This window comes from Leucopleurus acutus, assembly GCF_964270905.1.
Source record: "Leucopleurus acutus genome assembly, chromosome: 7".
Lineage (NCBI taxonomy): Eukaryota > Metazoa > Chordata > Mammalia > Artiodactyla > Delphinidae > Leucopleurus > Leucopleurus acutus.
The window spans coordinates 96489814-96503982 of record NC_139150.1 but is presented as its reverse complement, the minus strand read 5'-3'; the positions used below and the strand labels follow the sequence as shown (position 1 = coordinate 96503982).

Genomic DNA, 14169 nt, shown 5'->3' with positions numbered 1-14169 from the left:
CGAGTATCTGATTTTTAATATACTATTGTCTAATTTTACTTTTTAAGAATAAAAAGAGAGCTAGGAGGCCAGAAAGCAAATAGAGTAGAATGACAACACTTGTGTGTCCTGTCACCTTCCCTCTTCTGGACAGCTGATAATGTGTGTCCTGTAACAAGAATGACTGCTGAAGTATACCACTCCTGTCTCTTTCCCCAGCCCTCCAAGCCATAACATTGTGGTGAATGGAAAAGAATGTATAAACTTTGCCTCATTCAATTTTCTTGGATTGTTGGATAACCCTAGGCTCAAGGTAAGTAGCACATATGCTGAAGTGGACAGATAACATGACTGACATAAGCATCTGGACATAAAATAAGAGACAAATGCAGAATATCAGAAGGGGCTGTGTAAGTACTTACTCTTTACTCTTTAGTGACAGAGCTGTAACCTAGTTTTCAACAAAGGGAGGCAAGAGTGTCCTAATGTGGCTTAGTGTTGGGTGACAACCAGAGAACTATATGAACCAGACCCAGGTAATAGTTGGAGATGTGTCTAGGAAATTGCTTCATCTCCTGTTGGGATTGTGGGCCAGTAAACATTTTTTGAGGAAAGACCTGTGCCCACAAATGCCAGAAAGTACGAATGCATTGAGTTAACCAGGTTTTAATGATCAAGCTAATATAACTTTTCTGTGTTTTAAGTTGTATACCTAAGTCTTCCCATCCCTCTTTTCTTTATATCCTGTTAGAATTGTCTTAGTACTAAGAAAGGAAAAGCCAGGGTACTGGGGAGCTATTAAAGAATAGGAAATGTCATTTTTAAACTGTTAAAGATATATTATTACAGTCTAATTTTTTTTTTTTTACTTTCACAAAGGCAGCAGCTTTGGCATCTCTAAAGAAGTATGGTGTGGGAACTTGTGGACCTAGAGGATTTTATGGCACATTTGGTATGTTTTCTGTCATATTTTTCAGACTACTGCTTTCAAGAATTAAGATTCAGTTTGATTTCAAAACTCCTTGGAAAAGGTATCCTTAATTAGTTGTGGAAATAAGCTGGTGAACTTTCTAGATTTTGTGTTTGAAATCATTGGTAGGAGATGCATTGGTCTGGGGCTGACTGTCCGTTGTGGAGAAGAGTCATAGGTATCTAAGGCACACTGTCTCAGTAGGGCGAAGCCTGAGCTCTTGTTGCATTTGCCCCAGGAGACATGGTGTGAGGAGACTGTTTCTGCCGTGCATGACAGTTGTAAGGGGAAGCATCCGGTTGTGAGTGGCTCTGCTCTTTGTAGTCGTGCAGGAACCCAGATTTTCCCTGTCTCGTTGCTCTAGGCCTCAGGGCACCATCTTTGTGTGACCGAAGCCAAGTGATGAGTATGGAGGAGCAGGAGTGCAGGGCATTGGTACCTGTTTAGGTGGGCAGGTCGTGTTGCTCATCATTCTGGCCACATTCTGTTGGTGAGAACATTACCCAGGTCGTGTCTCCCAGCAGAGGGACTGGAAAATTGCTCTAGATGGGCAGCCACCACGTGCCGGGAGGAAAGTGAGAACAGATTTGGGGGATGGGGGAGGTCATAGACTGTGTAGCCCTTTTCTTTCTGGAATGAAGACAAAGGATCATTGATTTCCTTGTGTGTGGATGACCTGGAGATGGGCTAACTACATATTAGGATGAGAGTGTGATTTCAAACACGATGAACTCCCTAAATCAGAGTCATCAAAGAAGACCCTGGAATTTTATGGTGGTTTTTTATTAAATGTATATTGTTCTTTGCTTCTGAAAATTTCAAAAATGTTGTTAAATAATTTTCCAAATAAGTATATTACTGGAAGTAACATTCTGGTTTACAAAATGTCAGAGGGTGGGGACAGTGGGGCCAGGGAAGTCTCTTTTGTCTTCTCTACTCATTTTCATTTCTGGGTCTTTGGTTTTTTCACTTTAACAGTTAAGATGTTTTTATTTAAGGGAGCACCTTTCTTTATCCCTTAGCTAATTTAGTGGTTAAATTATTTTTATTGGAAACAGATGATGGGAGTTGGTGTCCAAGAATCCTACAGTTGGAAAGGATCCTTAAAATCTTGTATTCCAGCATCCCAGCTATTCAGAAGAAGAACAGAAAGCTCAGAGAGGTTAAGTGACTTCCTCATGGTCACATAGCTAATTAATTTCAGCCCTAAAACTAGAAAATAAGTATTCTGATTTGCAATATTAATGGCAAGATCAAAGACTTAAAACAGCTCAGATCAGAGGCTCCCTCTTTCCTCTAGCCTAGTGCAAACATGATTTGTTTGCCTGCTTTTTATTGGTAGGGTATTATTTCCTTCATAAGAATTAGAAAACTAAAAAAGGCATTGTTTTTACAAAGTTGTTTGTTGTAATCTGATCAACAAGGCTTTCTTTCCATGATCTGCTTGTGGGGTAAAGAAATTGCTTTCTTAAAAGCCTCTCTTTCTAGTAGATCTTATTTGCATGTGTGGCCTTGGCTCTTGCTCAGGAGTTAATCTGAGAAGACTGATAAGAGATTTATTGCTAAATTTAGAGAAAAAAAAGTTTCAGATCTTCAAGACCAGTTTTCCCAGAGCTATGGAAATATGTTGTTTTAATTGACCAGTCAGTTTTTCATTTGGATCACCTGAAATAAGTGTAATAGGATGCTGTGTGCCTCCAAACTTGGGGGGGGATCTTTAATGATTTTTAAATTAATTTTTTTAATTTAAATATAGTTGATGTACAATATTACGTTAGTTTCAGGTGTAGTATATAGTGATCTGACATGCATACATTATGAAATGATCACCATGGAGTCTAGTAACCGTCTGTCCCCAAAGTTATTACAGTATTTTTTGCCATATTCCTTATGCTGTGTGTTACATCACCATTGCTTATTTATTTTATAACTGGAGCTTTGTACCTCTTAATCCCCTACACCTAATTTTCCCCACCCCTGATCCCCTTTCCCTCTGGCAACCACCCCTTTGTTCTGTGTATCTATGAGTCTGTTTTCATTTTGTTTGTTTTGTTTTTTAGAGTCCACATATTAGTGAGATCATATGCTATTTGTCTTTCTCTGTCCAACTTATTTCACTTTTCATAAAACCCTCTTGATCCATCCTAAATTAATTTTCTTGATTCAATAATTCAATCCAAGATATAAACCTCAAAGATTTAAAGAGATAGTGAAGTCTTCTCCCCACTGCCATTCCACCCCCAAAAAAGACAGCTACTCTCAGTAGTTTCTTGTTCATTCTTCCAGGCTTTTTTCAGTGTGTGCAAACCACTTCCATACATTTTCCCCCCAGTTTTACAAAAATGGTAGCATACCACATACATGTGGTGTGCTGTTCAAGTGCATTTTAAATTTAAATTGGATTTGATCTTTCAAGTGTCTGAATGGGCCACCAGAGTCAATATAATGAACACATAGTTGTGTATTAGCTACTCTGTGAACTACATTATTGGTCACTGTGTCATCCTTATCCTAATGTAGTCAAAGGTTCAAACAGACTGTGGTATCTGGACAAAGGTTGAAGGTTAATTTGCAGTGTGATGGTTTTGTAATAAGACACCAAACCTACAGCTTGGAGTAATGTGTATTGTTTTCTGAGTACATTGTCCTTCCTGTAAACTTGTTTTGTTCCTTTTCAACAGTTGCCCATGCTTGCTTATCATCTTTTTTCCTTTCTTTATGTGTATATAGTATGTATTTTTACTTGGTTTTCCAACAGGGTATTTTCTATGTTTTTCCTTATTCTGGAACTAATCACTTATATTACTGTAGTTGTATTAAATTACCTTGAAATTTCAGTGTTAGATAAGTTCAAGAAGATACTTGAGGTCAGCTAAGGCTATATTTTAAATCTCTAAAATACCCTTGGGACTTCCCTGGTGGCGCAGTGGTTAAGAATCCGCCTGCCAATCCAGGGGACACAGGTTCAAGCCCTGGTCCAGGAAGATCCCACATGCCACGGAGCAACTAAGCTTGTGCGCCATGACTACTGAAGCCCGCGTGCCTAGAGCCCGTACTCTGCAACAAAGAGTAGCTCCCACTAGCCACAACTAGAGAAAGCCTGCACACAGCAATGAAGACCCAACGCAGCCAAAAATAAATAAATAAATTTATTTTAAAAATAAAATAAAATACCCTCTATAATTAAATTATTCTAAATATTTAGATATTTGCCCTTTGTACTGAGCATTAAAGCAGAAGTGAACTTCCCTTTCCTCTCATTTTAGTAGCTTGTGTGTGAGGCTAGGGTCTCTTTCCCAGGCCCACCAATAGGTTGCTTTTGATTTTGGCTTTTTCTTTTCCTGGAAGTACTAATATCACTCAGGCATCTGTTTTCAGTGATGAAAATGCTCTGTCTTCTAGCTCTTTTCTCAACTTTTCAGATAGTGAATGAAAATCACTTACTGGAAAAGTAAATTTCCTTATTAAAACATTTTCTGTTTATTATTTCATAGTAACATATTAGATGGTACTGGATGATTAACACAAAAAAAGAAAATTGACAGTTGAATTAAAATTCTTCTAGTTTCTTAGGCTAAATGTTCTCCTGCCTCCTAAAGGCCCAGCAGGTTCTTAAAATAGTCTTGTGAGGACTGTGTGGATCAGAAGTGTTTCCACCTTCTCATCTTATCGTTTTAATGTGTAGTTTAGAATCAGTCAAGTGATTTTTATCAGGTTGTGGAGCCTTCCTTTCCTCTAAGGCTAATGGGGTCCCTGTGCACTTTGATAGTTTCTCTTGTTGAACCTCTCTGATTGTTTTGTTTGTAATGCATTCAGATCTCATTTACATGTGGTTTATCCCTGTGCCTGGGATCTGCTTTGCATACATGATGCCTACTTGATTCTTTGGTCTTAAACTAAATCAAAAGACAATTAGTGGCAGTTTCATGGTGAGAGATAGTGGCATATAATTGTGTTCTAGAGCCAATAGTGAACAATTGTTCATTTGTTTATTTTAAAAAATATTTTCTCTCTGTTGTAGGACCATGAATGCATGTTTTAGTAGGAAGGGCATTTGGTCATAAAATTCTTAGATCTGCCACTTCTTCCTACCAGTCATGGAATTGTAGTTTTCACAGCGTAGGCAGGGAATCATCTTTGTTGCACAACTTAGAACATTTTGGTAAGAATAAGATACTGTATGTGAAAACATTCTGGAAAACATTCAGCACTGTTTTTAACGTTTTAATGAGTACATAGGTGACATTTGTACTTTTAAGAAAATTGTCCAAGTCTCAAGGGATTTAAAAAAAGTCTGCAGGGCTTCCCTGGTGGCGCAGTGGTTGAGAGTCCGCCTGCCGGTGCAGGGGACATGGGTTCGTGCCCCGGTCTGGGAAGATCGCACATGCCGTGGAGCGGCTGGGGGAGTGAGCCATGGCCGCTGAGCCTGCGCGTCCGGAGCCTATGCTCTGCAATGAGAGAGGCCACAACAGTGAGAGGCCCGCGTACCGCAAAAAAAAAAAAAAAAAGGTATGTAACACAAAAATATGGAGATTTTAAGAGAAAATATAGTTGGTTGTTTTTAAACTGTTCTAAAGTTGGGTATTTTATAGTCTTTCCTCTGAAAAACAATCAAGAAGGCCATAATACCTCTTTTTATTCTGATAAATATGAACTTGAATAAGTGGCTTTAATATAAGATAGTTCTTTAATATCCAGGATTTGGATAACGTAATTAGCAGATAGCGTACCTTTTTTCCTTATAAAAGATTACTCTTTTTTGGAGGGGGAAAGCTTCGGAACCCTGGAGGAGAGCACAGCAACAGGGGTGCAGAGGGCAAAGTGGAGAGATTCCCGCACAGAGGATTGGTGCCGAACGGCACTAACCAGCCCGAGAGGCTTATCTGCTCACCTGCCGGGGCAGGTGGGGATGGGAGCTGAGGCTCGGGCTTCAGTCAGAGCGGAAGGAGAGGACTGGAGTTAGCGGCATGAACACAGCCTCCAGGGGGTTAGTGCACCACGGCTAGCTGGGAGGGAGTCCGGGGAAAAGTCTGGACCTGCCAAAGAGGCAAGAGACTTTTTCTTCCCTCTTTGTTTCCTGGTGCGTGAGGAGAGGGGATTAAGAGCGCTGCTTAAAGGAGCTCCAGAAACGGGCGTGAGCCGTGGCTAAAAGCGCAGACCCCAGAGACGGGCATGAGACGCTAAGGCTGCTGCTGCCGCCACCAAGAAGCCTGTGTGCGAGCACAGGTCACTATCCATACCCCCCTTCTGGGGAGCCTGTGCAGCTCGCCACTGCCAAGGTCCCAAGATCCAGGGACAACTTCCCCGGGAGAACACACAGCACGCCTCAGTCTGGCGCAATGTCACGCCAGCCTCTGCCGCCGCAGGCTCGCCCCGCACTCCGTACCCCTCCCTCCCCCAGGCCTGAGTGAGCCAGAGTCCCCGAAGCAGCTGCTCCTTTAACCTCGTCCTGTCTGAGCGAAGAACAGACGACCTCCGGCGACCTACACGCACAGGCGGGGACAAATCCAAAGCTGAGTCCCGGGAGCTTTGAGAACAAAGAAGAGAAAGGGAAATCTCTCCCAGCAGCCTCAGAAGCAGCGGATTAAAGCTCCACAATCAACTTGATGTACCCTGCATCTGTGGAATACATGAATAGACAACGAATCATCCCAAACTGAGGAGGTGGACTTTGAGAGCAAGATTTATTATTTTTTCCCCTTTTCCTCTTTTTGTGACTGGGTATGTGTATGCTTCCTTGTGAGATTTTGTCTGTGTAGCTTTGCTTCCACCATTTGTCCTAGGGTTCTATCCGTCCGGGTTTCTTTTTTTTTTTTTCTTTTAAAAAAAATTTTTTTTTGTTCTTAATAATTATTTTTTATTTAAATTATTTTATCTTACTTTATTTTATTTTATTTATTTATTTCCTTCCTTCCCTCCTTCCTTCCTTCCTTCCTTCCTTCCTTTCTACTTCTACTAATTCTTTCTTTCTTCTTTCTTTCTACTTTTTCTCCCTTTTATTCTGAGCCGTGTGGATGAAAGGCTCTTGGTGCTGCCGCCATGGGAGAGCCAACTTCAGGACACTGGTCAACAAGACACCTCTCAGCTCCACATAATATCAAACAGCAAAAATCGCCCAGAGATCTCCATCTCAACACCAGCACCCAACTTCACTCAACAGCCAGCAAGCTACAGTGTGGGACACCCTATGCCAAACAGCTAGCAAGACAGGAACACAACCCCACCCATTAGCAGAGAGGCTGCCTAAAATCATAATAAGTCCACAGACACCCCAAATCACACCACCAGACGTGGATCTGCCCACCAGAAAGACAAGATCCAGCCTCATCCACCAGAACACAGGCACTAGTCCCCTCCACCAGGAAGCCTACACAACCCACTGAACCAACTTAGCCACTGGGGACAGACACCAAAAACAACAGGAATTACAAACCTGCAGCATACAAAAAGGAGACCCCAAACACAGTAAGATAAGCAAAATGAGAAGACAGAAGAACACACAACAGATGAAGGAGCAAGATAAAAACGCACCAGACCTAACAAATGAAGAGGAAATAGGCGGTTTAACTGAAAAAGAATTCAGAATAATGATAGTAAAGATGATCCAAAATCTTGGAAATAGAATAGAAAAAATGCAAGAAACATTTAACAAGGACCTAGAAGAACTAAAGATGAAACAAACAACGATGAAAAACACAATAAATGAAATTAAAAGTACTCTAGGGCTTCCCTGATGGCGCAGTGGTTAAGAATCCGCCTGCCAATGCCGGGGACACAGGTTCGAGACCTGGTCTGGGAAGATCCCACATGCCGTGGAGTAACTAAACCAGTGTGCCATGAGCCTGTGCTCTAGAGCCTGCAAGCCACAGCTACTGAAGCCTGCACACCTAGAGCCCGTGCTCCGCAACAAAGCCACAGCAATGAGAAACCCTCGCACCACAATGAAGAGTAGCCCCTGCTCGCTGCAACTAGAGAAAGCCCACGCGCAGCAACAAAGACCCAATTCAGCCAAAAATAAATAAATAAATTCATTTTTTAAAAAAAATACTCTAGGGCTTCACTGGTGGCACAGTGGTTGAGAGTCCGCCTGCCAATGCAGGGGACGCGGGTTCGTGCCCCGGTCCAGGAGGAGCCCGCATGCCACGGAACGGCTGGACCTGTGAGCCATGGCCGCTGAGCCTGTGCGTCCGGAGCCTGTTGTTCCGCAGCGGGAGAGGCCACAATGGTGAGAGGCCCGCGTACCACAAAAAAAAAAAAAAAAATACTCTAGATGGGATCAATAGCAGGACAACTGAGGCAGAAGAACGGATAAGTGACCTGGAAGATAAAATACTGGAAATAACTACTGCAGAGCAGAATAAAGAAAGAAGAATGAAAAGAACTGAGGACAGTCTCAGAGACCTCTGGGCCAACATTAAACGCACCAACATTTGAATTATAGGGGTTCCAGAAGAAGAAGAGAAAAGAAAGGGACTGAGAAAATATTTGAAGAGATTATAGTTGAAAACTTCCCTAATATGGAAAAGGAAATAGTTAATCAAGTCCAGGAAGCACAGAGAGTCCCATACAGGATAAATGCAAGGAAAAATACGCCAAGACACATATTAATCAAACTGTCAGAAATTAAATATAAAGAAAACATATTAAAAGCAGCAAGGGAAAACAACAAATAACACACAAGGGAATCCCCATAAGGTTAACAGCTGATCTTTCAGCAGAAACTCTGCAAGCCAGAAGAGACTGGCAGGACATATTTAAAGTGATGAAGGAGAAAAACCTACAACCAAGATTACTCTACCCAGCAAGGATCTCATTCAGATTTGATGGAGAAATTAAAGCCTTTACAGACAAGCAAAAGCTGAGAGAGTTCAGCACCACCAAACCAGCTTTACAACAAATGCTAAAGGATCTTCTCTAGGCAAGATACGCAAGAGAAGGAAAAGACTTAACAATAACCCAAAGCAATTAAGAAAATGGGAATAGGAACATACATACCGATAATTACCTTAAATGTAAATGGACTAAATGCTCCCACCAAAAGACACAGATTGACTGAATGGATACAAAAACAAGACCCATGTATATGCTGTCTACAAGAGACCCACTTCAGACCTAGAGACACATACAGACTGAAAGTAAGGGGATGGAAAAAGATATTCCATGCAAATGGAAACCAAAAGAAAACTGGAGTAGCAATTCTCATATCAGACAAAATAGACTTTAAAATAAAGACTATTAGAAGAGACAAAGAAGGACACTACATAATGATCAAGGGATTGATCCAAGAAGAAGATATAACAATTGTAAATATTTATGCACCTAACATAGGAGCACCTCAATACATAAGGCAAATACTAACAGCCATGAAAGGGGAAATCGACAGTAACACATTCATAGTAAGGGACTTTAACACCCCACTTTCACCAATGGACAGATGCAAGATGAAAATAAATAAGGAAACACAAGCTTTAAATGATACATTAAACAAGATGGACTTAACTGATATTTATAGGACATTCCATCCAAAAACAACAGAATACACATTTTTCTCAAGTGCTCATGGAACATTCTCCAGGATAGATCATATCTTGGGTCACAAATCAAGCCTTGCTAAATTTAAGAAAATTGAAATTTTATCAAGTATCTTTTCCAACCACAACACTATGAGACTAGATATCAATTACAGGAAAAGTTCTGTAAAAAATACAAACACATGGAGGCTAAACAATACACTACTTAATAACGAAGTGATCACTGAAGAAATCAAAGAGGAAATTAAAAAATACCTAGAAACAAACGATAATGGAGACACGACGACCCAAAACCTATGGGATGCAGCAAAAGCAGTTCTAAGAGGGACGTTTATAGCAATACAATCCTACCTTAAGAAACAGGAAACATCTTGAATAAACAACCTAACCTTGCACCTAAAGCAATTAGAGAAAGAGGAACAAAAAACCCCCAAAGTTAGCAGAAGGAAAGAAATCATAAAGATCATATCAGAAATAAATGAAAAAGAAATGAAGGAAACGATAGCAAAGATCAATAAAACTAAAAGCTGGTTCTTTGAGAAGATAAACAAAATTGATAAACCATTAGCCAGACTCATCAAGAAAAAGAGGGAGAAGACTCAAATCAATAGAATTAGAAGTGAAAAAGAAGAAGTAACAACTGACACTGCAGAAATACAAAAGATCATGAGAGAGTACTACAAGTAACTCTATGCCAATAAAATGGACAACCTGGAAGAAATGGACAAATTCTTAGAAAGGCACAACTTGCCAAGACTGAATCTGGAAGAAATAGAAAATTTGAAGAGACCAGTCACAAGCACTGAAATTGAAACTGTGATTAAAAATCTTCCAACAAACAAAAGCCCAGGACCAGATGGCTTCACAGGCGAATTCTATCAAACATTTAGAGAAGAGCTAACACCTATCCTTCTCAAACTCTTCCAAAATATAGCAGAGGGAGGAACACTCCCAAACTCATTCTACGAGGCCACCATCACCCTGATACCAAAACCGGACAAAGACGTCACAAAGAAAGAAAACTACAGGCCAATATCACTGATGAACATAGATGCAAAAGTCCTCAACAAAACACTAGCAAACAGAATCCAACAGCATTAAAAGGATCATACACCATGATCAAGTGGGGTTTATTCCAGGAATGCAAGGATTCATCAGTATATGCAAAGCAATCAATGTGATACACCATATTAACAAATTGAAGGAGAAAAAACATACGATAATCTCAACAGATGCAGAGAAAGCTTTTGACAAAATTCAACACCCATTTATGATAAAAACCCTGCAGAAAGTAGTCATAGAGGGAACTTTCCTCAACATAATAAAGGCCATATATGACAAACCCACAGCCAACATTGTCCTCAGTGGTGAAAAAATGAAACCATTTTCACTAAGACCAGGAACAAGACAAGGTTGTCCACTCTCACCACTATTATTCAACATAGTTTTGGAAGTTTTTGCCACAGCAATCAGAGAAGAAAAAGAAATAAAAGGAATCCAAATTGCAAAAGAGGAAGTAAAGTTGTCACTGTTTGCAGATGACATGATACTATACGTAGAGAATCCTAAAGATGCTACCAGAAAACTACTAGACCTAATCAATGAATTTGGTAAAGTAGCAGGATACAAAATTAATGCACAGAAATCTCTGGCATTCCTATGCACTAATGGTGAAAAATCTGAAAGTGAAATTAAGAAAACACTCCCATTTACAATTGCAACAAAAAGAATAAAATATCTAGGAATAAACCTACCTAAGGAGAACTGTATGCAGAAAATTATAAGACACTGTTGAAAGAAATTAAAGATGATACAAATACGTGGAGAGATATACCATGTTCTTGGATTGGAAGAATCAACATTGTGAAAATGACTCTACTACCCAAAGCAATCTACAGATTCAATGCAATCCCTGTCAAACTACCACTGGCATTTTTCACAGAACTAGAACAAAAAATTTCACAATTTTGTATGGAAACACAAAAGACCCCAAATAGCCAAAGCAATCTTGAGAACCAAAAATGGAGCTGGAGGAATCAGGCTCCCTGACTTCAGACTATACTACAAAGCTACAGTAATCAAGACAGTATGGTACTGGCACAGAAACAGAAAGATAGATCAATGGAACAGGATAGAAAGCGCAGTGATAAACCCACGCATATATGGTCACCTTATCTTTGATAAAGGAGGCAGGAATGTACTTTGGAGAAAGGACAGCCTCTTCAATAAGTGGTGCTGGGAAAACTGGACAGGTACATGTAAAAGTATGAGATTAGATCACTCCCTAACACCATACACAAAAATAAGCTCAAAATGCATTAAAAACCTAAATGTAAGGCCAGAAACTATCAAACTCTTAGAGGAAAACATGGGCAGGACACTCTATGACATAAATCACAGCAAGATCCTTTTTGACCCACCTCCTAGAGCAGTGGAAATAAAAACAAAAATAAACAAATGGGACTAATGAAACTTCAAAGCTTTTGCACAGCAAAGGAAAGCATAAACAAGACCAAAAGACAACACTCAGAATGGGAGAAAATATTTGCAAATGAAGCGACTGACAAAGGATTAATCTCCAAAATTTATAGGCAGCTCATGCAGCTCAATGACAGAAAACCAAACAACCCAATCCAAAAATGGGCAGAAGCCCTAAATAGACATTTCTCCAAAGAAGATATACAGACTGCCAACAAACACATGAAAGAGTGCTCAACATCATTAATCATTAGAGAAATGCAAATCAGAACTACAATGAGATATCATTTCACACCAGTCAGAATGGCCATCATCAAAAAATCTACAAGCAATAAATGCTGGAGAGGGTGTGGAGAAAAGGGAACCCTCTTGTACTGCTGGTGGGAATGTGAATTGGTACAGCCACTATGGAGAACAGTATGGAGGTTCCTTAAAAAACTACAAATAGAACTACCATATGACCCAGCAATCCCACTACTGGGCATATACCCTGAGAAAACCATAATTCAAAAAGAGTCATGTACCAAAATGTTCATTGCAGCTCTATTTACAATAGCCCGGAGATGGAAACAACCTAAGTGTCCATCATCGGATGAATGGATAAAGAAGATGTGGCACATATATACAATGGAATATTACTCAGCCATAAAAAGAAACGAAATTGAGCTATTTGTAATGAGGTGGATGGACCTAGAGTCTGTCATACAGAGTGAAGTAAGTCAGAAAGAGAAAGACAAATACCGTATGCTAACACATATGTATGGAATTTAAGGAAAAAAATGTCATGAAGAACCTAGGGGTAAGACAGGAATAAAGACACAGACCTAGTTGAGAATGGACTTGAGGATATGGGGAGGGGGAAGGGTAAGCTGTGACAAAGCGAGAGAGTGGCATGGACATATATACACTACTAAATGTAAAATAGATTGCTAGTGGGAAGCAGCCGCATAGCACAGGGAGATCAGCTTGGTGTTTTGTGACCACCTAGAGGGGTGGGATAGGGAGAGTGGGAGGGAGGGAGATGCAAGAGGGAAGAGATATGGGAACATATGTATATGTATAACTGATACACTTTGTTATAAAGCAGAAACTAACACCATTGTAAAGCAGTTATACTCCAGTAAAGATGTAAAGAAAAAAAAATCAGATAAAGTAGGATGACAAGGAAAGTAAAAATCCTATTATAGATTAATAATCTACACTGAAAGACAATCTCCCTAAATCTCATTAAAAAAAAAGCTTATTTTTATTCTACAAATATTGAGTTAGTTGAACAAACACCAGCATGTTGCTTTTTCCATGCCAGACATTGTTCTGAGTGTTTTATAAGCATTCTCTTGCAGTTCTCCTAACAGTCCTTTGAGGCAGGTAGAACTGTTAACCATTTGACAGAGGAAGGACTGAGAGGCACAGAGCAGTTTTGGGCCTGTCCATGGTTCAGACCTGGCAATGAGGGAGCCCAGATCTGAACCCCCTGTGATGACTGCCATGGCCAGGCCTTGTGTTTGGTGTGGGGCATCCTGCCCTGGCCTTGCCTCCCGTCTCTTACATTCTGGTGAGGGAGCAGGTGCCAGAAAGGGCAACAAGTGCTGAAAAGACACAGAGGCTTTCTGGTCACCTTCCTCCGTGGCCTCTTGCCTACCCTATTGGTTCCTAGCAGTGAATTAGAGAATGACGCGTGCAAAGCTGTGGCACTAATTGTTTAAATGGATCATACACACAGAAGATAGGCATCCAAAGTCAAAGAACATGCCCTGGCAGTTTTTCTGTTTGCTGCCTCCCCCGCCTTTGGGTTAAGAGTTTCTTCATTGTAGAGTAGCTATCAGACATCAAAAGATGTTATGCAACTGTCCATGTTTACCTGTCACAAAACCTGCTTTGCACGGCTAAAACCCAGTGTCTTTAGATAGGAGGAGGAAAGGCCCATCTTTTTTAAACTTTTGGGACTAGGCAAGAACCAGTAAGTCATTGTTTAATTGTAGAGAGATTCTTCTTACCACTTTATGGCAATGACATAAAAATGGCTATGAGTATGTATAATGAGAATACTAACATAATTTTTATCAACTGGGTAGCTAACTCTAAAGCCCTAAAACAAAGCCAAGATTGTTTTACTGTTTTATTGCTAATCAATGAAGAGAGTCATTTAGAGCTACAGAATGATTTAAAATCCTTTTTTGTAGTTGCCAAAAACAGTTTGTCTGTATAGCA

General features: G+C 40.2%; 1 protein-coding gene across 1 annotated transcript in view; it reads left to right on the top strand.

Moving 5' to 3' along the window:
• Positions 1 to 14169, top strand: part of SPTLC1 (serine palmitoyltransferase long chain base subunit 1) — a 74499-nt gene that overhangs the window by 25875 nt on the left and 34455 nt on the right. Inside the window, exons 4-5 of the mRNA XM_082841989.1 lie at positions 199 to 292; positions 859 to 931. Of these exons, the coding sequence (XP_082698115.1) occupies positions 199 to 292; positions 859 to 931 (167 nt within the window). The remainder of the gene's footprint in view (positions 1 to 198; positions 293 to 858; positions 932 to 14169) is intronic.